At 48.6% G+C, this 26,154-nt stretch overlaps 7 protein-coding genes across 11 annotated transcripts; 6 read left to right on the top strand and 1 right to left on the bottom strand.

Moving 5' to 3' along the window:
• The first annotated feature begins 4,488 nt into the window (after window positions 1-4,488).
• On the top strand, window positions 4,489-14,282 carry LOC118508061. Of its 3 annotated transcripts, none has more exons than XM_036047528.1 (5): window positions 4,489-4,911; window positions 12,915-13,031; window positions 13,107-13,265; window positions 13,355-13,501; window positions 13,572-14,282. In XM_036047528.1, the coding sequence occupies exons 2-5, from the start codon at window positions 12,933-12,935 to the stop codon at window positions 13,701-13,703; spliced, it is 537 nt and encodes a 178-aa protein (XP_035903421.1). In that variant the 5' UTR covers window positions 4,489-4,911; window positions 12,915-12,932; the 3' UTR covers window positions 13,704-14,282. The 3 variants fall into 3 exon arrangements, with proteins under 3 accessions (XP_035903421.1, XP_035903429.1, XP_035903413.1); XM_036047536.1 differs by lacking the exon at window positions 4,489-4,911 and adding an exon at window positions 11,562-12,044; XM_036047520.1 differs by lacking the exon at window positions 4,489-4,911 and adding an exon at window positions 11,732-12,072.
• Window positions 14,283-14,696: 414 nt separating this feature from the next.
• Window positions 14,697-15,452, bottom strand: LOC118508162 (cecropin-B). 2 transcript variants are annotated; one of them, XM_036047717.1, is made up of 2 exons: window positions 15,157-15,452; window positions 14,697-15,078 (listed from the first exon to the last, which is right to left on the bottom strand). In XM_036047717.1, the coding sequence occupies exons 1-2, from the start codon at window positions 15,259-15,261 to the stop codon at window positions 15,001-15,003; spliced, it is 183 nt and encodes a 60-aa protein (XP_035903610.1). In that variant the 5' UTR covers window positions 15,262-15,452; the 3' UTR covers window positions 14,697-15,000. The 2 variants fall into 2 exon arrangements, with proteins under 2 accessions (XP_035903610.1, XP_035903602.1); XM_036047709.1 differs by having other exon boundaries at window positions 15,161-15,370.
• Window positions 15,453-16,354: 902 nt separating this feature from the next.
• On the top strand, window positions 16,355-16,903 carry LOC118508181 (cecropin-A). Its single transcript, XM_036047742.1, has 2 exons — window positions 16,355-16,551; window positions 16,639-16,903. Exons 1-2 carry the CDS (start codon window positions 16,453-16,455, stop codon window positions 16,714-16,716), a joined length of 177 nt encoding a protein of 58 aa, XP_035903635.1. The 5' UTR covers window positions 16,355-16,452; the 3' UTR covers window positions 16,717-16,903.
• Window positions 16,904-18,168: 1,265 nt separating this feature from the next.
• Window positions 18,169-18,637, top strand: LOC118508176 (cecropin-C). Its single transcript, XM_036047730.1, has 2 exons — window positions 18,169-18,332; window positions 18,399-18,637. The coding sequence occupies exons 1-2, from the start codon at window positions 18,234-18,236 to the stop codon at window positions 18,477-18,479; spliced, it is 180 nt and encodes a 59-aa protein (XP_035903623.1). The 5' UTR covers window positions 18,169-18,233; the 3' UTR covers window positions 18,480-18,637.
• Window positions 18,638-18,786: 149 nt separating this feature from the next.
• LOC118507919 lies at window positions 18,787-20,909 on the top strand. Its single transcript, XM_036047223.1, has one exon. The coding sequence runs from the start codon at window positions 19,776-19,778 to the stop codon at window positions 20,526-20,528; it is 753 nt and encodes a 250-aa protein (XP_035903116.1). The 5' UTR covers window positions 18,787-19,775; the 3' UTR covers window positions 20,529-20,909.
• Window positions 20,910-21,806: 897 nt separating this feature from the next.
• LOC118508080 lies at window positions 21,807-25,694 on the top strand. 2 transcript variants are annotated; one of them, XR_004905738.1, is made up of 2 exons: window positions 21,807-24,914; window positions 25,452-25,694. XR_004905738.1 is itself a non-coding variant. In XM_036047552.1 (2 exons), the coding sequence occupies exon 1, from the start codon at window positions 23,109-23,111 to the stop codon at window positions 23,625-23,627; it is 519 nt and encodes a 172-aa protein (XP_035903445.1). In that variant the 5' UTR covers window positions 21,807-23,108; the 3' UTR covers window positions 23,628-23,673; window positions 25,452-25,694. The 2 variants fall into 2 exon arrangements, 1 of the variants encoding a protein (XP_035903445.1); XM_036047552.1 differs by having other exon boundaries at window positions 21,807-23,673.
• Window positions 21,972-22,884, top strand: LOC118508120. Its single transcript, XM_036047631.1, has 2 exons — window positions 21,972-22,120; window positions 22,206-22,884. The coding sequence occupies exon 2, from the start codon at window positions 22,413-22,415 to the stop codon at window positions 22,773-22,775; it is 363 nt and encodes a 120-aa protein (XP_035903524.1). The 5' UTR covers window positions 21,972-22,120; window positions 22,206-22,412; the 3' UTR covers window positions 22,776-22,884.
• Window positions 25,695-26,154: the final 460 nt, after the last annotated feature.

The following is a 26,154-nucleotide window of genomic DNA, read 5'->3' as shown; positions in this document are numbered from 1 at the left end:
GTTGTTGCGAAAACGCAAACCGAAAACTCGGACCACGGTACCTCGCCACCGGTTATGTGAGGTCCGCGACATGCTCCACTTACACTCGGTTCTGCCCGCGTACACTGATAAGGGTTCAACGCGTTCATGAACCGCACGGGGAGAAAGTGGCTGGCTGTGGCGTGGGTAAGGTACAACACGGGCAATTTCGATTGGTTATCTCACCGCCACTCGGCACGGCTGGTGTTGGGTTGAAAACGTAATCGAAAGAAAGCAGAGCTGGCGTGGCGTAGTTTCTGTTGGGTAAAGTCGGCAGAAGTCGAAGCCATTAGTTGGGGAAGTATTGCCCAAAAAAACCGTGTAATCGATGCTCTCGCACACACTAGAGCGTGATACTAGGGGAGGATATAGGTTGGTGAGGACGCCAGAGCCAGTCGTCAGATCTTTGTTTATCTACCAACTTTTATTTGTCCCATCACTAAAATCTTTCACCCAGAGGTCTTATGGCTATGCAAAGGAAACCGTACCCCCAAATTCGGACATCATTTCCATTCGTTTTTAAAACACCGTCTGTTTTCTTCGTGCTGATCTTGCGCGCCCGAATGTAGGCAAACACACAATGCAAATAAGCCCGAAGGCGGGCTCGCAGCAGGCGGCGTAAACAGTGCATTTTGCACACAGTTTTCAGCTCTATTTCTTAGCTCAATTTTCTTCCGCCTTTCGGCATTACATTTCCACGCTTTCGCGGCGAAAGTTGCACAAGCCTGAGAACGCGTGTTTAGGACCGATCACCGATACGAGCGTTGGTTGAAATGAAGAATGACTTTAGCTGCGCGCATTCGCACACACACGGGGGCCGGCAAATTGCAATCACGCAAAGAAAGCCCTTCATCCGAATCATGCTTCCTATTGCATGTTGGGTTTGGTGGGAGGAGTGGGGAAGGCGTTTTGAGTGGGTGGGTACACGTGTTGCACAATGCGCGCCTTCATTACAGCATAGCGGCGGTTCGAAAAATACACCGACTCAGACACGGACACAGCCATCACCAAGACGAGGCGAAGCCATTAGCAGTGCTGCATCCTGCGCCGTGGGTCAAAACCGATTTGAACCGAATCTGTCATTACAACAACGCACACGCTAGGGTCACGGTATCAACGCGCCGGGGGTCGCGTAACACTTCCCGCCGATCGGACACGACAACAGCGATCGAGCACGATCTCCATTATTGCCACCTGTACCGGCGCTGTTCCAGTGGAAAAACTATTTCCACCTCGAATCTAATTATTGGTGTTGTTTTGGACGCTCTCGATCGTTTTGCTGTACTTTCAGCTCATTGATGCGGGTCTTAAAGATGGCTGATGACCGGTGCAACCTTGGACATCAGTCGGTCTTGTCGTCCATCTTGCCTGGACCATGTGCGCTAAGTGCACATAAAAGCTGAGCCGTGTTCGATTGCTTTAGTTTCGATTTTGTGGATGGGTAAACCTTTTGTTCATCACATTTGATATAATGCCTCAATCTGAATTGAAGTTTAAGAGGGAATATAAAAAAAACGTGCCTTGTAACAGAAGGCGAAACGGTTACCCGTTATTACTCTCTCTCTCTCTCTCCGTCTCTTCCGGCCTTACCACCGAGAAACCGGTTTAATCGGGGAGAAATTGAAAAATAAATTACTATGCCCTTAACGGGCGATCTGACAGGTCGCTCTGCCTCAAAAAGTGTGTAATCGTCATCGTTTTTGTGTTTTTTTCTTGTTGCCCTCTTCTTCTTCATATTTAGTTTTGCTGGCTCACCTCATAAATTTTGGTGCTGCATGCAACCAATACTACTACCAGCAGCAATAGTGCCGAAAATAAGGCTTAAAAAATAATAGCTCGACAACAAAATGGCACCTTCGCACGCCAGAGGTTCGCACGCGAAACGTCGTGTCGGAATCGATGGCGCCATCGGTGATGATGGGTGGCTGTGACACGAAGCAATGAATTAAATAGCCATTTAGATTTCGCGGACACTATCCTTGAGCCTGTGCCTGAGAAGCCTGTGAAGTTGGAGTGAGCCTATCGAAGCTCACAATGCTGGTGATTATATGTTATTTTGTAAGCAGATAGTGTATTTACTTGCTTGGAGCATTAAACTATAAGGATTTTGTTTTTTGTTGTATGAGGTTAGTTTGAAAATTATAGATAAGCGTGGAGAGTTATCTAAAGAATAAAAATAAAAATACAATAAAGGGTGGTATGGAAGACTGTCTCAACTTCAGAGCCATCACAGTCCTGAATGCAGCTTGTAAGATCCTGTCCCGAATAGTTTTCAGCCAGCTAGCGAATCCATCGGAAGTTACCAAGCTGAATTTAATGGAGCTATATCAAACATCGACTTTTCGGAAGAACCTTCAGAAATGGAGGAAGAAAGTGACTCTCATGTACCACCTGTTTCGACCGTTCGATTGGACTGAACTGTGGAACTCCATACGACAAAACGAATTCTACGGGAAGCTCATTGAGGTTGAGGGCCACAATGGACGACGCCAATGTGTTGTCTGTATAACTCGAATCCCATCCGGGACTGAGCCGAGTAAACGGACTCTTCTGTTTGTTGTTCAACATCACTCTGGAAGGAATCTCACATTCGGGGCAGGACTTTCACCCGATCTGTTCAATTCTTTAACTTCACAGATCAAGACAAAAACATCATGGGAAGGACGTTTTCGGAGGTGTTTGAAGCGTATACCTCCCTGAATTGCAGGGTCGCGACGAAGTCAAAGTACCTGTTTGCCGAAGGTTTGACTATCATAGAACCTCCCTCGGAAACAGAGGAGCAGTTTTTAGACGATGTCTGCTGTCTCGGTACAACCGCAACATCGAATAACAGCTTAAACAACAAATTTCAGATCATGCATACTGCGGACTCCCGACGTAAGATGCGACAGCGGCGCCGGTCTTCACACCGCAGGACCGGGGTTCAAATCTCATCCGGGCCGTTCTGCCAATGGCGACTGACTATCCAACTATGCGGAATCAATAAGACTAGTAAGCCAGGAATAACCTAAGAGGTCGTTAGGTCAAGAAAGAAGAAGATACTACGGACTCCACAAGTTTGTGCGATCTAAGAGACTCCAGCGACACACAAAATGTACGAAATATCGCACACCGATACTTCTATTGATCCTCTACAATCAATCACTAGCTCTATGACTACGATTAGACTATTCTGACAGATGACGCCTATGCACACGCAATTAGCGAGCGACGGGTGCTAAGCACTATCTTAGGCGGTATGTGTCAGCAGGGCATATGACGTGGGAGAATAATGCAAAAGCTAGCTGATCCGTACGCCGATGCAGATATCCTGACGTGTAGGCAAAGTTGGGCAGTTCTCTGAGAGGCGTTGAGCAATACATCAAGCTCATAAGTAGGACTGGTGGAACTCGAACCTATCGGAGATCAGATGCAACCGCAGGCGGAGAAAGATGTCCAAGACCAAGACCAAGATTGATGGAAACGGATTGGCATTTTCCAAGACGGTTTCTGGGACTTTGGTTGCAAAGTCAAAGAACCTAGTATTGAAAGGTCGTCCATTTGAAGTTGCAGAGCCATTTCTAAAGATATTTTAAATGCTGTTGCTCTTCAAGATTTACGATTGTTTTAGCATAAAGTTTTCACAAAATTTCATCTACCATACTTCGTAAGAATACATAAAAATTGCAATTCGAAAGAAGCATTTATAAACTATTACACTAGTCCAATTATGCAATTAGCAACAGATAGCAAGAGAAACTTGCTAATTTTTACCGCCTTTTTCTTCTTCTTTGAGGCGTAACCTTCTTATTTTGTCTTAAACGAAGCTTTAGAGCATTGTGCTTTTTTTCAACTCGAAAGCTCTAGATGGATCTTTCGAAAGCTTTTGCGCTTTCATTGGTTTCCGCCTGAAAGTATGCAATTGGTTGTATCTGTTTTATGCGCGGTAGAGTTTTGATAGGGGAATGCATTTCTTCATAAGATCCGCTTGTTTTCATACTAAAGAAAATAAGTTTTGAGATATAATTTAGTGAATTTGGTCAATTTTTTCACCAAATCTCATTGTATGATCAGGCTGTTATATTGGAACCAATACTAGTTAACAAGGGAGAATAATTACATAGCAATTGATGTAATCGAACTGTCACTCAATACGCACTTCGATCGATTGAAACTATCCCCACCCATTCTTAGTGGGTGATTCTCTCTACCAACCCCCTACCACCCCCTTTTACCATCCGAGGGTTCATAAATGGTAACTAGGAAGGAGCGTAAAGCGATGGCGATCCGTACGTGCGAAGGAGATCGCAAGCTAACGATTACGACCAACCATTCAAACGGGAGCAAGTGCGAGTGATCGAAAGGCAAGCACAAGGGGGATACACACACACAAAAAAAGAAGGGAGGTAGTAAAGTGAACACCAACAACAACAACAGCAACAACGTCCACGCCGACCATTCATCGATACGCCGGTGTGCAATGGCAGCCAACGCAACCGCGCGCATATGTTTTACGCGCAGCGCCCAGCTGGTGGAGGTGCCGTTTTGTTGATGTTGTGGTTGTTGTGTTTGTTGTGCGGTGCGCGCGAGCCTGCAATTGCACTATCAAACTTAATCCGTATGCGAACATACGCGCGGGCTTCTGCCACGATCAAGAGTTCGCACTCGTAGACTGCGGTGGTTTTGTTTTAAGGCTAGGTTTTGGGGCGTTTTTTTGGGGAAACCCCGGGAGGATTCAGACAGTGTGTCCCTCGCCAAGTGACAGGTAGTGTGTAATTAATTGGAGCAGTTCTCGTTGTGTCAGAATGTGTTGCTGGTGGTGAGACGCGTTGCACGACTGTGTACGACACTCGGCTTGCGGACAATCCTGACCCGGCCGGGCAATCGAAGTTGCAGCAAGTATTACACGTCAAGGTATGCAAAGGCGTCAACATTCCAGAGGTTGTCGTGCATGTGTGTGTGTATGTGCATCATTCAGGGATGGCTGCTGGATCCGGTTTAACTCTGGTCCACCTTGACCGCTCGTAGTCACTGAGATTATGCATACGGCAAGGTCTTCCAGATGATATGCCGGGGCGTCAGTCAGTCTTTTTTTTGTCACAAAACTTGACCTATGCGTTGAATAAACATGTCCACCGGTGAGTTTTCACACCGTCAATATGTAAATTACTCGCGATAAAGGTACGCATCGTGCCCGGATCGTCCCGCTATATTTCGGCAGCTCGGTTGGTTCACCCGTACTCACTCCGCCATGTTGCGTAACGATTTAAAACAACGAAAATCGAAATCCATCAAATATGTGGTCTCTGGTGGTGTGCAATAAGCGGCAATCACGCGATTGCTACATCGCGGCTAGGAATTCCATCACCTGGTAGACGGTGTAGGCGCCCACGCTCTCGCTTTCAAACGGCGCCAACTGTGAGAGGGTCTTTCAACTTCGGTTTTGATCGTGTGGTTAAGTTCTAGCGAAAAAGGGGAAATACATCGACAACTTCAAACTACCCACCAAGGCACAATCAAACCTAGGAGTGGGAAATCAATCGATTGGAGCTAGAGGCGAATGAAGTCTCAAAGACCCAAAGCCTCTATAAATAAACGAAAAAAAAAAATCGATTGGAGCTGGAAGGTACATTTGGTGAAACCAAGATGGTTGCAAGATCAAGTTCGATCAGGGTGTCCCATGCTATCAACCGGGAGCTTGTGTTGGTAAAACCAAAAGAAGGACTCGCATCGATTCCTTCAACAAAGACGACACGAGTCCAATATGCCAATCGATGTCTACACGCCTGTCAAGCTAATCAAACGCATACGGAGCGGCCAGTGTCAGTGTTACGTGAAGAGAGTGATGTGAGCTTTAATTGCGGAATGAGCCTCTGTGTGCGAGAGAGAGAGAGGTAGATAGAGGCTTGGTAGAAGCCGGTGAGAAATCAATGTGGAATGTGGTGGATGCGGTGGTGGTCATTGAAAACATCTATTAGTCCAATTATGTCAATTTATTCACCTGCCGTACCTCCACGCGTGAAGGACACGGGAAAGAGAGTTTTTGTTGTTGTGTTTTTAATGTGAACAGAGGAAACACAATGAAAGAGAGAGAGAGAGAGAGCGAGAGAGAGAAACATTGATTAAAAACCCAAAACGCTAGTCAATACCGTTTACTATGTAAATTAGTTTGGTTAGGACACTTACACGAGCGAAACAAAAAAAAACCCAAATGGCAAACCCAATCAAAAACAATTACGTTTACGTCACATGCATGAGTGATTGTACTTCGAACTGTCAAAGGTACCTTCGCTACTAACCGCTACTACCGCACACAGTGGGCTAACCACATCACGATTATTTCTAACGATCCTGATTCGCGGGATGATAGATCGTGCCCGGGCTAACATCACACTTTTTCGCAACCTTTTCCAGATTAATTCGCCTGCGCGCTGTACGGACCTTTTTGCCCGGCGCACGGATTAGCACAACAGCGTTAATGTAACGTTCCTTGTTTGCCCTATAAAACCATTTTTTTTGTCGAGGCTCGTTTGTGATGTATCTGAAACTTTAGTATTTATCTAAAGTATCTAGAGCGGTTAAAAGAGCAAAAAAATGTGTAAAACTAAAAGACCCACTGTGTGATAGATTCAAAAAAAAGTTTCGTTGCGAAAATAAAGACTTAACACGAAAACGAGAAGCGTGTGCCCCGACGCGTTGCTTTTGGCGGTTCTCGCTGTCTCGCTTGCGGGTGTGTATGTGCCGATGTTTTCACTCTCACTTTCACACTCGATTTGTGCGCCGTAAACATGGCCGTGTGCCGTCTTTCGCTTTCGGGTTAAGTGTTTATGCATTTTCACGCTCGACACACCGCAGCTCGGTCAGTTGGTCAGTCGGTGAAGTTTTCTTGTGTTCCTTTTCTTTTTTTACTTTGACGTCGTCGCCGTCGATTTTTGGAGTTTCGTGAACTCAATTCCAATTTCCTTTCGCGATCGTGCGGCCGATCGTCTTCGCTCCCCTGTCTCTTTGGAAAGCGCTGTTTTATTAAATAATAGCAAACCAGCAGGCGGGAATCGAAAGGGAAAATGTTAAAAGAAAAAAAATCCGCAAGGGACACATTCCCAACTCGGTCGCCTGCCCTGCGAGAGACTCAGCCAAATTTATTTTTAGATTAATTTTGTGACCAGCCACAAATTACTTGTGACGTACCGTGTCGCACAGCCGTTCGATGGGTGCGTCCACAATTTGCCCGCGGCATCTTCGCGCTTATGTTTTCCAAACAGTGCGCCCATCCATACGGCACTGTCTGTTTTTTCTTCTTCTTCTTTTCATTTTCGCAACCACCGAACCTATCGCAAAACACAAAGCGCACCCGTAAGGAGCTAATAAAGTGGCGCGTCGCTCTTAACGAGCGCGTTGAGCAAGCCCCGTTAGAGCCGGCCTATCCCGGGCAGGGCTTGCAAACCCCTCGTGCTGTAGTTGACCGTTTGTAATCGATTCGCTGGGGCAGCTGTTATGGCAACGGTTCGACCATCTTACGGAGGCTACCTAATGGTTACCTACACGGCCGCAGCTGTCAAAGGTCGCCATTTTGCTGAGAGCCTTTTGCTACGGAAGATAAATAGCGCATGCTGAGGCAGGTAATTGAGGGCACGCAGTGCTTAGGCTAGCCCCAACCTCCCCCCCCCCTCCCCAATTTTTACCAGCCTGATATGTCCTAAATTGATCCGCACACACTCCCACTGTGCGGTACTAATGCGAACTGTCATCATTTTGTCAACAGTGTAGTGTTACGCGTAGCAGCATCAGTTAATTTGTTTCAATGGGAAGGTAAGCTATAAAAAAGGTTGATGTTAGAACAAGCTTCTCACACGCCTACTACTCACCCCGTCAACACCTTTGCGTGATGAGGGCATAATGATGAGAAACAAATGATTTTGCTGTGCGGCAAGCGCGTCTTTACGGTTTTGTCGGCGATCAGTGCTACACAACTGATCACTCGAAGATGCAGGTTGAGCCGAACAGTTTATCGACTACACTTTGACACTTGTCCTTTGGGGTCAGTGGCCTTGCGTGGTGGCTGGTGTATTTAATAGTCGACTGACCCCCCGAGGGCAGTATGCTTACCCACACGTTCGCTCACGTACAAGCAATCAAGGCCATCTCCGCGGTGTCCCAATTCCTGGCGACCAGCGTTGACAGGAGGCCGCGCGACTGTTATGCAATGGGCCGATACTTGGGGGAGCTTCTGGAGCAAGGTGATATATTTTGCTCACAAACGAGTTCTTCTGGGTCTGTCTCGGTGTGTATACTTCAAGGTCTATTTATGGCTCTCCCCTCATTCCAAGAAGAGGAGGGTACCACCATTCTCCAAAGTTGAGCTACAGAAAAAAAACAAAAGGAAGCGGCATTTCACCCGATTTGCGAAAACCAGCAAACCAGTGGTGTCCACTAACCAGTTTAAGAGTTTTGGTGCACGCTTTTTTGTCTGTTTGCTGTCTTGTGTGCTACCTTCATGGGGAACCGACTTACCCACCCCAGGCGCTGCTTTTGATAAGCGTGCGAGTAGCAAAGGAAGTTGCAACCAGTTGTGAACGCTGTGACAGAGCGACAGATATAGTTTTGGTCCTGGAGATGCAGGCTAGACTGGTGAACGGCAATCCAAAAACTGGCCGACCGCATCAGATCCTGCCTCAGTTGCAAGCCAACCGTGGGACAGGTTTCAAGACTTTCTCTGTGCCGGCTCGTCGCATAGTAAGCGTCCAAAGTTGTTTTGGAAGTTCCTTCGGAAAGTCTCTTCTGTGCCTGCGTGTTCCTGCTGTTCTTGAGTTCTCATCAATCAAAGACATCATTCAGAATCCCCGGAGGAAGTAGGATGGCGACATCGCGAAACATTTTGCAGTGGAAGCTGGTGACCATGTTCACCGTGCTGCTGGTGCTGTTCATCACTGAGACTTCGTCCGCCAGTCTGTTGTCCGGTTTGCGTAGTTCTAGCACCCGTTTGCGCCGTGTCCACAAATCTACCTACTCCGAAACGAACTCCTCCGAGCATGTCTCCATGAAGTCGATGGCCGGTGACCGGATGCTAAAGTCTCACCTGCTCGAAACTCCACTAGGAATGGGACGATCGCTTACCGCCAAAAAGACGACAGTGACTACCATGAAGTCTACCATCGGTACCACCTTACGGCAGCGTGTCGATCAGGCAGTGCAGAAGGTACGCACCCGCTCGAAGGAAATTAAGATGGAGCAGGAACAGAAACGGGTGGACCGGAAGCTGCGCCGTGACCAGAAGAAGCAGGAACGCGACCAAACCGCACCAGTTGCACCGATCAACCCGCATAACCTCAAAATGCCAGACTGTCCGGCGGGTAAGGTTTACAACGGACGGCGCTGTGTGGCGATGGGCAAGATGGCGAAGAATTAGAAGGTTTCGTAATTTGTTTAGCGTTAAGTAAGCTCCAGAGCTGTTTACATTCTTAGAGCTGTAAGATATAAGCCTTTTGACGAATAAATGTTATTACCCATTCTATGCATTCTACCGTGTTGGGAGCTTTTCCTGGTTGAGCAGGGTTTGTTTTCGCGTTCGTGCTTTGCTGTATCTCGCACGAAACCTTCGCATTGCGCACGTAGTGTCTGGTTCGTAGTGGTCCGAGAAACTGCGTAACGTCGCATGTTACGAACCTCCAGCATTCTATGGACATGGTTGGCGATCGTGGCGCCGATTACATCTGCTAGTACGCACCTGTTACGGTGCGCTTCACTGTAAGCGGTGCGTCCATTACAGATACCTTTTGTTTCGATGTAAACAATCAAACATTGCATTGATTATGGCGGAAATCGTCGGACGCTTAGATAGATGCACATCATCACCATCAGTACACCGGCGTACATCTTATCCGACATCGGCAGCTTCGTACACAATTGTGAAAAACGTCTAAACGCTTAGAACACGCACCCAAGGGCAATGATTATGTTCTCTATTTGTTGCGTTTTTATGCGTTCGCACGCAAGTGTTGGAATGCGAGGTGGAAGCTACTTCCTATCGAACCGTGGAAGCAATATCTATGCTAACGAGACGCATGACTAGCTGTGATGTGATGAGGTCTTACGGAGAACCTAAGAGCCTTTGACTGGTGATATTAATTTCCTCATTGGAGAGTTAACAAAAACAACACCTGTAACTAGCACACAACAGCTATTTGATCTCGTTTTGAGTAAGTTCTCCAACTCCGAGTGGTCCTAAAATGAAAACCTTCACCTTGACACGACGGAACGGAAAGAAAAAAAAAATCCACCATGTCCCAACGACGAAGGGCACTTCCGAGTGCCGATTTGACACACCTTTCACAGCACCATGTCACCTTCTGGTCAAGGAAAGAGTTCAGCTTTTTCAAGTTTAAAATCCATCACCTTCGTCACCTTAACGACACTACCGAACCCATGGTAATGGCATGATTTATTACTCGCTTGACTAAGATCGTAAGCAAAAACAACCGCATTAACCATGTAATGGACCCCGCTTAATTGTGGAGGTATTGTGTGCATGAGGCACGAAAAATGAAAAAAGAAAATCCGACTAGATTGCCTCCCGAAGAAGGTTACTCGGATGGAGGTAACGGAGCTGGCTGCCTTGCTCGGAGGCAAATAAAATCAATAGAATATGGCGTCTTTCGGTTGTGATCCACGACAGAGTATGAAAGTTCACGTCGGCGGAGTGCGCCTTGTGTACATGCAGCGTAACGTAAGACCTGCAGTAGAAGGGATGCTGTAACCTTTAGCTCCTAGCTGTGTTAACCTGTTTTATTTTCCCATCCTACTCACTCACTGAACCGAAGTGACAACTAGCTTGTTTACAAGCTATTCTTGTAGAACAAGTACACAAACACTAAGAACTCCCTGAAGTTGTAGCTCAGGTAGTAGTCATCCATCAACATCTAGTCGGTGTAAGCTCACCAATCAGCCTGATCTACTTTTTAATCCAATAAGAAACCAATAACAACACATCTACTCCTACCTCTCGGATCGCAATAAAAGCATTGTGAGGCCAATGTGAACGAACCTCGCGCTGCCGATAGTTTTGACAGGGTAAACAAACTCCCCGACCGAGAGATGCCTCAAGAGCGCGGCTTGCACACGCTTCGGTGAGCGGTTGGAAAGATAGCTATAAGTGAAAGACAAAACGAGTCAAGGTCGTGGCGGTTTGTTCGGGGAAGTTACGCCACGTTTGTTGCTGCCACTGGTTCCAAACGCACCGGACAAGGATGGAAATGTGTTATGGTGTTTCTTTCGCGCGCGCGCTCGCGCACTCTAGAGTAGTCGATCGTGATCTAGTGAGCCTTGGGAAGCAGTAGGCCAATGGGGAGTGTATGCATGTTTCAGAGAAGGAGGATCGATTCGATGTTTATAGTCCACTCGATATAGGTGAAGCTATCGATGTCAATGGGTGCGCTGAAGCACGCGCTTCATCTCTGCCCGACTGGTTTCGCTCAACGTTTAGAGCGTCGAGTAGAGTACTAATACAGGCCCCGGGGGGGAGGGGGGGGATAGGCTTCTTTTTACGCTGTCGGTCAGCTGACCACAGCCCAAAACTCAAGCTCTGGTGCATATCGCCGAACTGCATGTCGACATCAAGAAACGCCTCGCATCATGGCGCCGACCAACGGTGCTCCTTCCTCAGGCCCATACGCTCAGCAGCAGCATCTCCCGCACACTCGATCGTAGCACTCGGGTTTTCACACACAACAATGGCTAAATGGCACGATGGCACGTCCAACGACGCCCTGTGTCACCTCCACGGATGGACAAGCCCTGCCCGGGCCGGAGAATCGACCCGAGCGCGTACGCGCGTGTGGCCTCCATCCCTTCTCTCGCTGTTGTCTCTGGCGCTGCTGTGCGGCCAGCCGGCAGCGCGAGGGGACGCGATCTAGCAGTAGTCCCCAGCGGCGATCTCGGTGATACATCTCACCGCTGGCGCTTAGACATTAGTTAGTCATTTCGGTTCGAGCGATACACCACGCCAATGTAGTGGCCGCTGCCTACAGTCCTGTGCTTGTGACGCGTACCAGGTACCCGATTCAGAACAGTGCTCACCAGGTTGGTGTCCTACCAGAATTTAACACGGCCTCGGGTATATACTTCCACCAGGAAGAGTGCATCACTATTATGCTTAAGCGTGTTTGGTTGTTTGTAGTGAGTGATTTTTTAGTGTTTGTTTTTTGCTCTGCCTGAGATGTGTGTAGCCAGCCGAATATCTGTCCCGATTTGTCTGACCGGGCAAGTGCTGCGAGTGTTTACTTTTACTTCTTGTAATGTCTCGCAAGGTCGCGCGTCGCGTAAAAATATTGCATCACGATGCGCCAGGTGCCCGCACGCGTAGTAAACCCGGTGGTTTTCACTTTTTGTTTCGATTTTTTTATAACGATATAAACATACCCTAATTGTAATCTCAGCCTTACTGCCATTCTCTGTCCGATTGGACTCTTCGGCCGGGTAGTGTTCGGTCTGCTTCATCAACTAGGGCGACCTTCATCAAACAAGGATACAAGGGAGGGGTATGGGGTGACTCAGTGTAGCCTAAGAGAAGGTGATGCTAGTGCACACACACACAGATCTGTGCACCAACAAGACAAGCAAAACTGGATCGAGGAAGCTCGCTCTACGGCGTCTGTGTGCAACTACCCACAAGGTCGAAGTCGAATGTCATCCGCACAGGAGAAGGAAGTGTCGGTCGGTGACAGTATGTTCGTGGTGCTCGCTCAAGACTATCAGGCCAGTGTTTTCCGTGCGTGACTTCACATCGGCTCGGGATTCTCGTCTCGATCCTGCGTGCGTTCTAGCGACGCACCACAGCACCGATCAGCCATACACCGCATCAAACAATCAAATCTGCAATCGTCACCACAATACTAGCTGATGCCGCTCTATTTCACTTGCAGCGCCATCCCCGACCGAGAATGTTTGCCACCGTTTGGAGCCCGGGGAAGCTTGTGTTTGTTGCGTTCCTGCTAGCGGCCAGTGCCATCAGTGCCGATGTGTATCCCGCTCACAAACCAGTACGTGTGCTTTGCTGGGGACGCTTAGAAAGTGTGTGTGTGTACCAACAGTTCTGGTCTCTTGTCCAATTCTAGCATGTCAGACAGCCTCGAGGATTGGGGTTCTTTCACAAGATAACGCACCTCGGTTCGTTGCTGTATCAGCAGTACAATGACACCACCTACACGCTGAAGAACGTCTACGATCTGCTTAGCAATGAGTTCACGGACACCTTCACCACGACAACACCGGACGTAAGCGTAGCGTAACAGGTGGTTCTTGCCCATACCGATACTGATGACCGTCCTTGGACGTCTTTCCTTCACACTCTCACTCTTATCAGCCTCGCACAACGTCAACTACACCGGATCCATCCACTAGTACAACACCGAAGTATCGAATCTCACGGGCTGAGTTAGGACGCATCCTGAACCGTAACTACCGCGGTCTACAGAAACTGTTTCGACTCGAATGGAACGATGCGTGGAATGTGAGTGCACTTGGTGCTGCTGATGTCATCCTCTTATTTCTAATAAGTTTCTAACATTTCTACTCCTCAGCAAACCAAGTACAACATCGATGACTACAAGCGAGAGCTAAAGAACTCGGCATTTCCACCAAGCAACAAGACGGCCGGTCCGATCAATGTCAACCTAACGGTGGAGGTTAATGCGGACATCATCAAACCTTAAGCTTCGCGTACCGATTCCTTTAAGTTCGCAATTCCTCACTGTGATATGATGCTAAACTCGTCCCTATTCGGAATGCACTAATCGACCTGCACTGCATGGCTGGCCCAACAGCTAGAACGTAGACAAAACTGCGTCGAGCTACTTCAACTCATTACTACCATTTTCAACGTTTAACGTAAGGATAGGCTTAGCTGTACACCTGATCTGAGTATGATAGTAGATACTTTAAACCACACATTTCGAGGGACTCGCAGCCGCTTAGTGTAGTACAGGTTGATGTGTGTGTATATATAGCTCGTAACGTACGGTACGTAGGCACCCACGGGTATAAAAGGAGGGTTTCTTTGTAGCGGTTTATGTGCCCCTATTCTAGCTGGTGTTGTAATTAGTTGTTATAGATCGTAATCTGAGTGTAGGGTAGACGTACGGTTGCTGCTGACAGATAAGAGACAAGCGCGCCGGTGGCGCAAAAAATGGTTAACCCCCGCTAGGCTCGTGAGCAATCCGTTCCAGCCGGGTGGACCCATCGAATGATCCTATCGCAATAAAATGGCTGACGAAGCTTTTCGACCATAGGTACACCGCGCTGCATCAAATGTTTGCATTTCACCGTGTTGACTGTTGGCCTGCCGAACGAACGCCGATGTGTCGAAATGTTGACCGATCGGTCCCACCTCGGTGCGCGCCATCGTGCCTCAAGGTTAGCGGCACGATGGCATTGCGCTGTGGCGCATCTTCCAACGGCCACGCATTGAGTCATCCTTACTATCTCGCACGTTCGCGTTATTCCTCCTATTTGCAAAGCAGTGTTTCGGGTCGTCTCTTCTACTTCACACCATCGGTGACATTGAGTGGCACGAGTTTCGCCACCGGATCCACCTTACCGCCCATGGCGTTCATGGCGATGAACTTCAAGGAGCGCAATTTTCGTTTTTCGCATATTTGCAGTTCGGTTCGCAAGGGTAAATGGACTTAATGTTGAAGAAGCGAGCATTATGGTTATGAAATAGACATCTGTGTCCACTTTTATTAGAGCTTAGCTACGAAAATACTGTAAAGCAGTAGACCGAAACCAGAACAAATCGTCGTTGGTCTGTTAACGTCATCTACAATTTCTAGCCGAATTCGGTTGACCCTCAGTCTTACGGTTGCTGCCACTGATCCACCGGTTGATCAATGAAACATTTGATAATGGATGCCATTACAAGTGAGTTCCTCTGCGCATGTACGTGCTTAATTAATTGTCGCTAGCGGGTGGTTCTTAATCGATGGTGGTTCCAGCTCAGGTCCGCTCCATTTATCCAAGTGCTTTGTATCCGGCAACGACCGGCAGCGCTTTCTTAGCAGCCCGGAACACATTACGTCCAAGTTTTTCCTACAAAACAAAACACACACAGGTGAGTGGGAAGACCAATTACTTATCGTTCGAACTATTCAGAAAAAACGCGCTTACCAACCGCTTGCCAAACTTCCAACGGGGCGCACCATCTACCGGCTGTACACCAACGATCACTAGCACCGCGATCGCCACCAGAATGAAGAGCTTCGTGAAGTTCATCTTTGCCGGAGTTGTGTTGTGGTTCCGTTTAGGCGGATACAGAAAGGGAATCGGTTAGTCCACACGGTCAGAGATCGCAAGCACTACTGATGCATCTCACAGCCTCAGGGAAAGCTATTTAAAGCGATTGGTTACGGGCGAAAGTGCAAACCGTGGCGCATCCGCAAGGGGATTCCCTGGTCTAAATAAAGACCCACGGTAGAAGCGTAAGATCGGGACTTGTAGATGTTCATCAGATGTAACTGTTAATTTGCGCATGGCGATGCCCCCGTCTCTGGAACGTCTGTGTTTGTCTTGTACCTTGGGGATGTTAACAGTGCACGAGAGCTCTACACTCCTAACGTTGCGTCGTTTATGACGGGAATTCCCCTTTCTTAGCTCTTCCGGGGCTCGAGAGCCAACCGAGAGCAGAAGAACCAGAACAGAAGGAATTGGAATAATTAACCCTTTGGTGGGACGATGATCGGATGAATTAATCATCGATCGATGTTACCGAATTTTCGTAAAAGGGGATTCCTGACGATGTTAAGCTTGAGATATTCAATGACCTTAAGAGACTAAAAACAATTCTCTCGTTCATTAGAATTCCCCTATCAGCTTCTATCAACATCACACTTTGTTTACCTCTATCTTGATTGAAGAGAAAACAATAAATATGGATACACATCTAGTGCTCTTGTTTTCCAACGACATGTGCAAGCAAGACACAGCGATAAGATAAACGCTAAAACACTCTTCTTCCAACTGTTCACGATACATGCATCACGCTCAAGAGAAAGGTGTTGTTATGTTTCCTGTTCCTTTGTATGCTTCATCACAGTCTCCTTTCTTTGCAACTTACTTCGTGCGCGCTTTTGCTTACTCAGGACGATGCGAAGAATTCCCTTTTTTTCCCCCACGGGGGATCCCCGACACCGACGGAACCCGGAAAAGGGGACTTTGCGTAAGGTGGAATACGCAAAACGGAACACAGAAATTAAATACGTGCGCTTTTACCGATAGTCAGCATGGGACGGGGGTTCCCCTGTTCAGTTTTTGTTTTTACGGGCGCTCTTCGACAGGCGCTGGGCAGTATATAAAATTGAGCTGATCGATGCAACGGTATCATCAGTCTGCAGGAAGCGTTCAGACAGCAACCATCCTATCAACCTATCAACCGGCAGTCAACCAACCAACCGAACCGTATCAACAATGAACTTCAACAAGATCTTCGTCTTCGTCGTTCTGGCGGTACTGCTGCTCTGCAGCCAGACGGAAGCGGGACGCCTGAAGAAGCTGGGAAAGAAGATTGTAAGTATGGCTGTTTTGTGTTTTGTTGGGAATGTCTCCTCTATCATTACTTACCTCTGTGACCTGTTTGACCATTTCGACCTTTAGGAAGGAGTTGGCAAGCGTGTGTTCAAGGCAGCTGAGAAAGCTCTCCCGGTGGTGGCAGGTGTCAAGGCTCTTGGATGAAGAGAGAGAGAGAGAGAGAGAGAGAGAGAGAGAGACAAGGAATCTGAAGAAGATGACTACGTAGAACTTAAGACGAGGTCTCTGATAATTGATTAAGAATGTTTTACCACATCCAGTGTACATGTCTGTGAAGAAAAGGAAGATGATGCTTTAGGCAAATAAAATCTAATTCAAATATACCCTCTAATCAAACCGCTGTCATCTATGAAAAATTCCACTCCTTCGATCGGTCAAGCTTATCACGCTCAACATCTTCTTATTAACAGTATCATCCGGTTCATATTTCGTCACACTGTGAATCCCCATTTCTGGGGCGATCTGTGTGACCCCATTTCGTTTTTTTGGGGGAGTTTCTCAGCCTTGACAGCCGTTTCTGGAGCAAAGCAATTGTCTCAATTGAGAACCTTACCCTAGAATGAAAACATGCACCAAAAAGTCCACTCACTAACGCACCTCAACAGCACTACCAACCGGGTGGACAGGAGAGCTGTATCTGGTTGGAAGGTTTCGGACCTGCACATGATAAAGACGCATCAGGCACGGCTAACGGTATTTCTTTTTCGAAAGCCATCGTCCACTGACATCCAGCACATTCGACTGTGGCGAAGCTAACACACACTAGCGTGAATTAAGCGTATATGAATACTAGTCAGACTACTTTCGACTACTGGCCGGAGTGAATGTTTATCACCTGCTGATTTTGGAAGCCGAAAGCCGTCGTGCGGTTATTAACCTCTAAAAACGCTTACCTTTGTTGGGTTCGGAATCAAGCTGTTATCGCGCGGTGCATCAAACTATTGGACTCTTTCTCTAGTGACATACGATTAGAGACATTTATAGAACGCAAAAGGCACAAGCACGTGTCAGATTATCGTGTCTTATTGCCAACAGTTATTGAGAGGAAATGTTTGGCATTTTGTTATTGCTACTAATTAGTAGCAGTTAACATGTGCCCGTTATTAGCAGACAGTTAATATTACTAATCATAGTTGTGATTCGTTCTTAACAGCCTATAATTCGAATCTAGAAGCTGAAGTACGCAATAACTCCTGTTTTAAGAGCTAGTAAAATATTCATTTACAAAACGTGTTTCTTACCTAACCAAGATCTTCTGTAGGAACAGGTGATCCGTAGGATCACCTCATCATCATCATCATCATCATCATCCACTATTCAGAGTACAAGAAATCAGATAACAGCGGAAGGAAATGTAATCAAAACTAGCAAACAAGATGCAGTACACTTCAAGTTCTCTTACTACAAAGACAACGACTTATCAAAATTAAAACACGCCTGGTACTTTGTTATGTTGTTCGGTGCTTCTGCAAATTTATTTTCAATTTTACACACTACTCTCGGTAAATATAGATCTTGTAGTAGTTGAAAAAATCCCCGTTTTTCAATGCTCGGTACGGTCGGTCCCCGAAAAAGGGACTATATAATCACTCTTCGATGGTGGAGAACTCCATTACCTGTGTTACATCCTTCCGAGTGTCATCACTAATTCTACCAACACGATGAACTTCAAGCTGCTCTTTCTCGTTGCGCTGGTGCTGATGGCTGTCTGCCTTGGCCAGAGCGAGGGACGCCGGTTCAAGAAGTTCCTGAAGAAGGTGGTAAGTATCGGTGAGCGTTCTCCCCGGTTCGAACCCGCGTGACTAATGATGCTCACTCTTCTGCAGGAAGGTGCCGGTCGGCGAGTTGCCGGAGCTGCCCAGAAGGGTCTACCGTTGGCGCTGGGTGTAAAGGGTGTCCTTGGATAGGGCGTACCTCACAAAGTATCGGTCAATCTGTTGCACGGCTTCCCGACACGATCACCCCATCAACGTCAACGAACTGTGTGTAACTACAATGCAGTTCCAATAAAGCGCGCCTGTCTCGGGCAAACTCTTCCTTAATCCGTAAGTGAGCAGATAAAAAATGGTCAGATCAACAAGTCTTTTCTTTCCCGCGTCCATGCGCTCAGCGCTCTATCGAGACAATCAATTTGATTGAGGCTCTGGTGCTCTGGTGTGAAGATGTTGCAGAGGGTATGGGTTGATGGTGAAGAAGCGAAAGTGTTTCTTTCGCAATTTTCTTCACTCTCTCTTTCGTATCCAGACAACAAACAAAACAAACGAAAGAATCGGTACGATTTGTTCAAACCAAAGATGGCGTGCATAGACACGAGCCGAGATATATCAATATGTAATGTTTCAATCAGAACCTTACTGTCCTGAGCTGCAGAAAACTGTACCATAAATGTTCTTCCCACCAGAAAACCGGTTCCCTAGTTCCTGCCCGCTGTTTGCCACAAAACCGTTACAGCTTGGCACAACCTGTCTTGCAAGAAATCGTGCCTCTTCCGCAAACCGCAATCTCTCGTGCGTCTTCCGGTCGCGTGTGGCGGGGTCGACGGCGATGATCGTGATCACGAAACAGACGCTTCTCCATCAAACAATCGCGGCGTCGAGATCAGACGTCAAACAATTGACGTGAACCCCGTCACTAACACATCGCGGCCGAGATCGGTGCCCGGCGATATCGTCGCTGGTAACAGGTTCCGCGAGGCCCACTGTGTTGGATTTGCATCCCAGCCTGCCTGTACTGCAGGTGTGGATTACTCATGGTGCTGTGTCTGTCTGTGTGTGTGTGTGTGTGTGTGTGGTGCGATCATCACCTACGCAGAGCGATGGCGACGGACGGTTCGGCGACGTAGGTCGGGAGGTAATGAGTTGCTGAGGTCCGGGCTCGCCAGGCTGTACTTCCAGTTTCATCTTCATGATTTTGGCCTTTGGGATTGCCGTTCGCCGCGTTTGGAAGTCATTCGTGTTCCGGTGCTTCGAGAAGGTGGTTGCCGAGCTTGTGGTGTGTGTCTTCTTCTTCCTCGAGTGTTTTTGTTTTTAGGGGGTTGGTGTTGTGTTTTGCACACCCCGAATTAGAAAGTGTATTCGATTTCGGTACGCGTGACGTTCGCAGCACACAACATTCAAACCTTTTTTGTCGGTTCAAGTGTGTCTGGTGCATATTGTTGTGCTAAAGTTCAGACATTTGGACGTACTGTTGCAGTGTGTTAAGCGATGGCTTCCCAGCTAGTGTGGTTATGTGTGGGGGCGCTACTGTGCAGTCTGGCGCATCTTGCCCACACAACACCTATCGACACGGTGACGGCACACAACCCACTTCCGGTATCGACGGCAACGGACTCCACCACCCTGGACGCGGTCCTACCCACCAAGGGTGCCGATGTGGCGAGTTCTACCGAAACGAGCAAGATGTCCCGATTCCTGGACGACTTCACGTCCGCCTTCAAACAGGGCACGGCCAAGATGAAGGAGAGCATCGAAAATGCGGCCACCTCGGTGAAGGACGGTGTCCTGCAGGGGTACGACTACGTCCGCAGCAAGCTAACCGGAACTGGCCCAGAGTCATCCACGCCGGTCACGTCTTCGGAGGAGACGAACGTCACCATCACGTCGACTGCCGCCGCCCTTACCAGCTCGGTCACCCCATCAACCGAACGTCCAGCAATCAGTGGCCTGCCCGCAGCCGACTCCAAGAACGGGCTGTCCGTGCTCGGTGGTGTGGTCGGCGTATCGAACGAACCGGCGCGCATCGTACCGAACGACGACGAGGACGACGAGCGGATCTTCTTCAACGATAAGGACTACACGGCGGTGAAACCGCTCGACGGCAGTGAGGACGAGCGAGACGTCACGGAGTCACCGGTCACGACGACGGTTGCCGTCGACAACCGGTTCATCATCGCCGGTCCGTTGGCGTGCAAAAGCGGCCAGGAGGTGGTAAACGGGAAGTGTCGAAATGTGTTCTGAGCATCTTTATCACCTCACGCTATCACTTTCATCTATTTCACCCACTCCACGCACCCTACCCAACCTTCCGCGCTGACGAAATGGGGCGATTCGCAGTCACCGCAGCCGCAGCCCATCTCTTCGCCGACGAGCGCCATTTCGTTAGGAAGTGTGATTTTTTAATTTAATTCTATTACCGTTAATGCTGGTCGGTCGCGTTTTGCCACACGACAAGACGCTCTCGGTACTCGGTGAATCGGCTCACACACACACACACCACATTCACACATTACATGCATACTGACAGAGTGGTCAGGGCTTACGAGAGCTCTCCCATAACGCTGTAGGACGATCAGAAGAAGCAAGAGAAGATAATAAATATGATTTGATTAGCAAACGTAACAATTGGTGTGGATGATGTGCTCCCGGTTGCTAGCTATGACAAATGGATGTCGGACGATATCAGGAAGAAGAGAGAGAGAGGGAGAGAGAGGGGGGGGGGGGTTGGGCGAGAGTCAATCCGATCACAAATGACACATGTGGTAAGCATCTGTGCGAAATATTTGCTCGATCAGGTCGTAGTCATCGAGTCGTGAATGCAAGCTTGTAAATATCTCATTTCCGCATGCTTCGTTGACAGGGGGTTTGCTGATGCCAATATTGCGACAAGTTCTAGACTAAACAGGCTCGTACCAGCTGTAGAGATGGAGGGCAGCTATTACCATTAGGTCGTAAAAGATGAATAACAACGTGCTGATGGCGGGCTGAGATGATCGTTAAATTGAATTGTTCGAACTGGTTCTAACAGCGATTGAATGATGTCACGTTGCCACTGTAAACTGCAGCTGCAATCCGCTACGTACGTGTTCGGGCCCAGCATGTGGTTGTTACGCTAGAACGCTGCAAAGCGAATTCTTCATCCGTGTTCCTCTGCTGATCACTATCGCCCTCTCTCTCTCTCTCACTCTCGTTCGGGCCCGAGATCGTCAGCTAATTAGTCACGACAGTCAATTCAGATTTAACGATTCGAATGTCCCCAGTATCCGCCAGTTGTGTTCTTCGGGCGTCGGATGTCGCCCCAGTTGTAATGATGCCTGGTTCGAGTATATGACGGTCAAAGCATTTGTCGCCCAGCGCTTGGTAATGACCCTGGGTCGGGGGTTTTGTGTACGTTATTTAGCGAGTCGCAGTAACGAGTCCGAGCTGCCTGCCAGGCCCAGCGCCTTTACCCGGGTGGATGGGATAATCCGAAAGGAAGAGCAAAAAAAAAAGAAACCTCCACTGCCGACTATGATTGCCCCTAGCGCAGCATCCTTCGGTGCTGTCATTCATCCAATGAATGTTTATTTAATAAATAAAACTACGCCTGCCTGCCGTTCGTTGCGCTGAGTAGAGGCGCAGTTATAAAGACGTTCGTAGACCACCCCCGGTTTGCACCCGTATCCATCCACCCATCACAAGATGTGCGTGCGTTCGGAAAGGGAAACTAGGGTCTAGCCGAAGCACATAGCGTTCGCCACAATGCGCCACAGTATACATCGCGGGGTCTACCGCCACACTAGCTAGTGTAGTTTTGTTCTCTCTGCCGCGCGAGGCAATTAGCAACGTTCGAGGTTTGGCCTCACCAAACTAGGGTCTGTTGTGTGCTACCGAACCGTCACCATCCCTTCGTTTTTTTTTTTCGATTGTTTTTCTCAGCTGTGGCTTCGTTTTTGTTTTTGCCGTGTGTTGCTGGAGAAACTCGTTCCATCCGCCCGAGTCATCGCCGTTCGCTCAAGGTCGTTTTGGGATATTGACGGCTTTGCGGAGCGCTAGCACGACAGAACGCTTGTGGTTGTTGAGCAGTGCAGTCCTGCAGTGTGGTAGAGTAGCTATCCAAGCTGACAGCGAATCCGAGCAGAAGCGATGGGTTCGAAGCTGATTCTATCGATCGGTGTGCTGCTGGTTGTGGCTGCGATTGCCACAGCCAAATCGGTACCGGAGCAACGTTCTCACCTGGATCTGGCCGAGGTGGACTCGAGCGAGGAGCAACCGTGTACGATCGATCGCGTGAAGGGCTTCTTCGGTGATCTGTCCACCAAGGTGAAGGAGGGCGTACAGGAGGGTGTGGTGAAGGTGAAGGACGGCGTCAAGAAGGGCACGACCAAGGCGAAGGAGTATGCGACGAATGTGCGTGACTATCTGCGCGAAAAGTTTAGCAGCGAGTCGAAGGAATCAGCTGCTACTGCTACAACAACTCCAGCGCCGAAACTAATCGCTGGAATCTAATCTGACGCAAACACTCCTCACCTCACTGAACTGGCATTTGGCAGAATGGAAAATCATACCATCCCCTTGGTAATCAATAAAAAGCTGCTTGGTACAGCGTGAAAACGGACGCCGTTTTGCGTTTCAAATTGTGCGCGGAAAGGTGGTACATTCGAAATTAGAGTCCACTCTTGACGGACGGCGCTTACGTCACCGCGTTGAGTCGTTGATAAGTCGCCGCAAAACGTATCAAAGGTCAAGCGTACGATCCGCGCTCACGATTCGTTTGGTTTTTGGGGGGAAAGAATTTTTAGGTGCTTCACTTCCGTTTTCTAGTCCACAATCAGCATCGCGATGGGAAGGTTTCGCACGCATCTTGCCCTTCTACTGCTGGTCGCGATCGGTGCTAGTGTTACGGTTCGGTCGGTCGTACCGGAGCAGCCGACCTACAGGAAGTATCTGCGCACCCGCAAACCTTCGCAGCCGACCGAGCTGCACGTGGAGGAGGTGCTGGAGGTGTTCCGTACCGATATGCGTCCATCACCGTACGGTGTCGATAATGCGCTGGTGAATCACTTTCTTGCTCAGCAGTTGAGGCACCAGGCACGCGCAGCTGCTGCTGCTGCTGCTACGACCAGTACGACACCGACGGTGGTACACGATACAACGACGACGGCCGTACAGGCAGTAACCGAACACAGCACCTTTCCCACACCGACATACGAGAATCATAATCCCGTCTACAACTACCTCTTTCGACCATCAATCACTGCAACCAAATATGGCGGCTATCCAGCCGAAAGTACCATCATCATCAAGGAGGCCGATCCGATGATAACGCACACTGCTGCAGAGGAGCTACCGCTACACTGATGCATTATCCCTGGCTGGGTACTGCAAAGCAGCGAACAGGTTAAAGGTAAGCCAAAACAGTGCTAACAGTGTGAGTGTTTGGGAGTGGTTTTGTTTGTTTTTTTTTTTTTTGGCGGGAATCGTTTCGAACTCACGATCGTGCTAGTCCGCTGCGTCAATGTTCGAAAGGCCTATTTCGCCTGACGTCTTATCTTATCAGACGCTCGAGTGTATGCAAACAACAGGCAAGAATGTGGATCACCGCCGATGCTTATGCCAGTCGTTGCGAAACCGCGCCGGATTCCGATTCAGTCACCATTCGTAACCCGGTCGCGCTGCGTGCATCAGAGTTTCGATTCTGGGAATTTCGCGAACGCGTCATGTTACGCCACAGTGTGCTGCTGCTTCTTCCCGTCGTGCTGGCCGTGCTGATAAGCGCGGTACCGTATCAATCAAACACAGCAGACGCATCGGTACAATTGCTCCAGCGTACGACACGGCGGGTTATCTTCTACAAACCGGAACGTGACAATAACGAGACGAAAACTGTCAACAAGTCGAACATTTTCGACCCTCCGAGGCTCTGCAAGGCCGGTTATCAGCTCGATCGGCACTCCCGATGCCGTCGAGTGATGGGTTAGGTCACCTACTCACCTCCACACACTAACACACACACACACGCACGCTCACACCAAGGTACACGGCAAGGAGGTGTGGTGTGTGCGACTGCGTGTGTGTGCCTGTTTCAACGGTACCACATCTGTCACTCGGTGTCGATGGTACCGTGCTTTTGCTGCAGTCACCGCCAACAATCCCACGGCGAAAGTGTTCTCTCTCTCGGCCAGGCAAGCTGGTGTTTTCCTAAACGATAGGCCCATCCACCTTCATACACTCCGTAACACATCTCGCACCATGAGGACGCCGGTACGATTATCGGTAGTGCTGCTGCTTACTGCGTTAGTGCTCCATGCCCTGCCGCCTGCCACCGGTGTACGAGTGATATTTTGGCGCCCATTGACAGATCACACCGCCAGCAACGGTGCGGACCTGAACCTGAAAGCCAACATACTACGGTCGCCTAATCTCGTCGGCAGTAGCTGCGGAAACGGCCAGCTGACGGACAGTCGCGGTATCTGCCGTAGTACTAAATCGTTTTAAAAAAATTGTCGAGTTGGTTCTCGGAACAGCAGTGGCGCATTATCGATGCCACTGGCACCGGGGGCAATGAGTTTATTTTTTAACTCCATCACTCTAATGGGAAATTTAAAAAAAAAAAAACGCCTCAAGCCAAGGAGCATTAAGTGATAGGTAAAGTCGGGTACGGCCTTTCGCTGCGTGATAAGCTAACCAGGCACCAGCACGCTACCACCTGGCACAGATACTGGAGAATGATACTGTATCAAGAAAACTGTTTATTTGCTTGGGCTTGTTTCCGAACGCACAGCCAGTCTTCCAGACGGAACCGTGTGGACCGTACTAACCGTGCACGATGAAGACTGATCGTTTGCTAGCAGCCGGTGTGCTGCTGCTTGGCCTAGCGTTGCTGTGCGGCGCGGTGCAGGAGGTGACAGCAGTGCGGGTGATACACTACCGGGAAATCGATGACAATTGGCTAGCGAAGGTGCTCAGCTCACCGAACAGCTTCAAGTGCCCGAAACATCATAACATTGATATGTGGGGTTACTGTAGACCGGTGATCACGTTCTAAGAGGCTGCGCCCGGTTGGATCACGTGTGCTGGTGTGTCTGTGTTCGTTAGCTTATCCTGAAGACGCGATCTCACAATGTACACCGTACGGGATAATGGTTGATTTAATGCGTTGCAATATGATTTATCTCGTTACAGCTACCAGCTTGATGCCCGGACAATGTTTCCCGCGCAAACATCGCAGAAAAGGTGGTGTCGATCGGTGCGAACAGGCTAAAACATCCTCAGATCGAAGTTGAAAGCTCTACTTTCTATAAACCTCATCTACCTAGCGTATAAGCGTAATGTCTATTCTACAAACTTGTGTTACCCTCTAAGCACACCAAACGTCTGTTTATTCTGAATAAAAGCTATTACAAACCCGTACTACTTCATCATGAACATGTGTGCACGTGTGCTCTACCCTATCGCCACTTCCTGGATGCCCTTGCACTAGATAAAGGTTTCGCTTTGCACCGATCCATCCCACAACCCACTTATCATTCTTTATTGACAACGGCAATGCTTCCTTACACACCAGAGGGCGAAGTGGTTGACGCTCCATATTTAACCATGGCACCGGTACTGGCACAGGTACGTACGCTCTACGTACCTTGGTGACAAATGTTCGTCTAAACTTTCGAAACCAATACCGGTATGGTACGTGAACCATGGTCCTATCGTGGCGGGCACGAGGCTTTGCGCGTAAGATAAATTATACCCATTTCATTATATTTCCAGCACGTTCCCGGAACTGCCTGATAAACGGAGATCCCTCACCAGGTTTGCATCTGGATATCTGGCAGGCTATGCTTTTGGGGAAGAGGGCCGATGTGCTCCTATCGGCGGGCACATACCGATG

Source organism: Anopheles stephensi, chromosome X (genome assembly GCF_013141755.1).
Source record: "Anopheles stephensi strain Indian chromosome X, UCI_ANSTEP_V1.0, whole genome shotgun sequence".
In the NCBI taxonomy this organism is placed as follows: Eukaryota; Metazoa; Arthropoda; class Insecta; order Diptera; family Culicidae; genus Anopheles; species Anopheles stephensi.
The sequence above is the reverse complement of the archived record's forward strand: the minus strand, read 5'-3'. Positions and strand labels throughout refer to the sequence as shown.

Excerpts from the sequence above, each read along its gene's own strand:
- LOC118508061 (XM_036047528.1), top strand. The coding sequence starts at position 12,933 with ATGTTTGCCACCGTTTGGAGCCCGGGGAAGCTTGTGTTTGTTGCGTTC. Across the intron at positions 13,266-13,354 it reads TCACCACGACAACACCGGAC|CCTCGCACAACGTCAACTAC; the intron begins GTAAGCGTAGCG and ends CACTCTTATCAG. Across the intron at positions 13,502-13,571 it reads AATGGAACGATGCGTGGAAT|CAAACCAAGTACAACATCGA; the intron begins GTGAGTGCACTT and ends TCTACTCCTCAG.
- LOC118508162 (XM_036047709.1), bottom strand. The coding sequence starts at position 15,261 with ATGAACTTCACGAAGCTCTTCATTCTGGTGGCGATCGCGGTGCTAGTG. Across the intron at positions 15,079-15,160 it reads CGTTGGAAGTTTGGCAAGCG|GAAAAACTTGGACGTAATGT; the intron begins GTTGGTAAGCGC and ends TTTGTTTTGTAG.
- LOC118508181 (XM_036047742.1), top strand. The coding sequence starts at position 16,453 with ATGAACTTCAACAAGATCTTCGTCTTCGTCGTTCTGGCGGTACTGCTG. Across the intron at positions 16,552-16,638 it reads AGAAGCTGGGAAAGAAGATT|GAAGGAGTTGGCAAGCGTGT; the intron begins GTAAGTATGGCT and ends TTCGACCTTTAG.
- LOC118508176 (XM_036047730.1), top strand. The coding sequence starts at position 18,234 with ATGAACTTCAAGCTGCTCTTTCTCGTTGCGCTGGTGCTGATGGCTGTC. Across the intron at positions 18,333-18,398 it reads AGAAGTTCCTGAAGAAGGTG|GAAGGTGCCGGTCGGCGAGT; the intron begins GTAAGTATCGGT and ends ACTCTTCTGCAG.
- LOC118507919 (XM_036047223.1), top strand. The coding sequence starts at position 19,776 with ATGGCTTCCCAGCTAGTGTGGTTATGTGTGGGGGCGCTACTGTGCAGT.
- LOC118508120 (XM_036047631.1), top strand. The coding sequence starts at position 22,413 with ATGGGTTCGAAGCTGATTCTATCGATCGGTGTGCTGCTGGTTGTGGCT.
- LOC118508080 (XM_036047552.1), top strand. The coding sequence starts at position 23,109 with ATGGGAAGGTTTCGCACGCATCTTGCCCTTCTACTGCTGGTCGCGATC.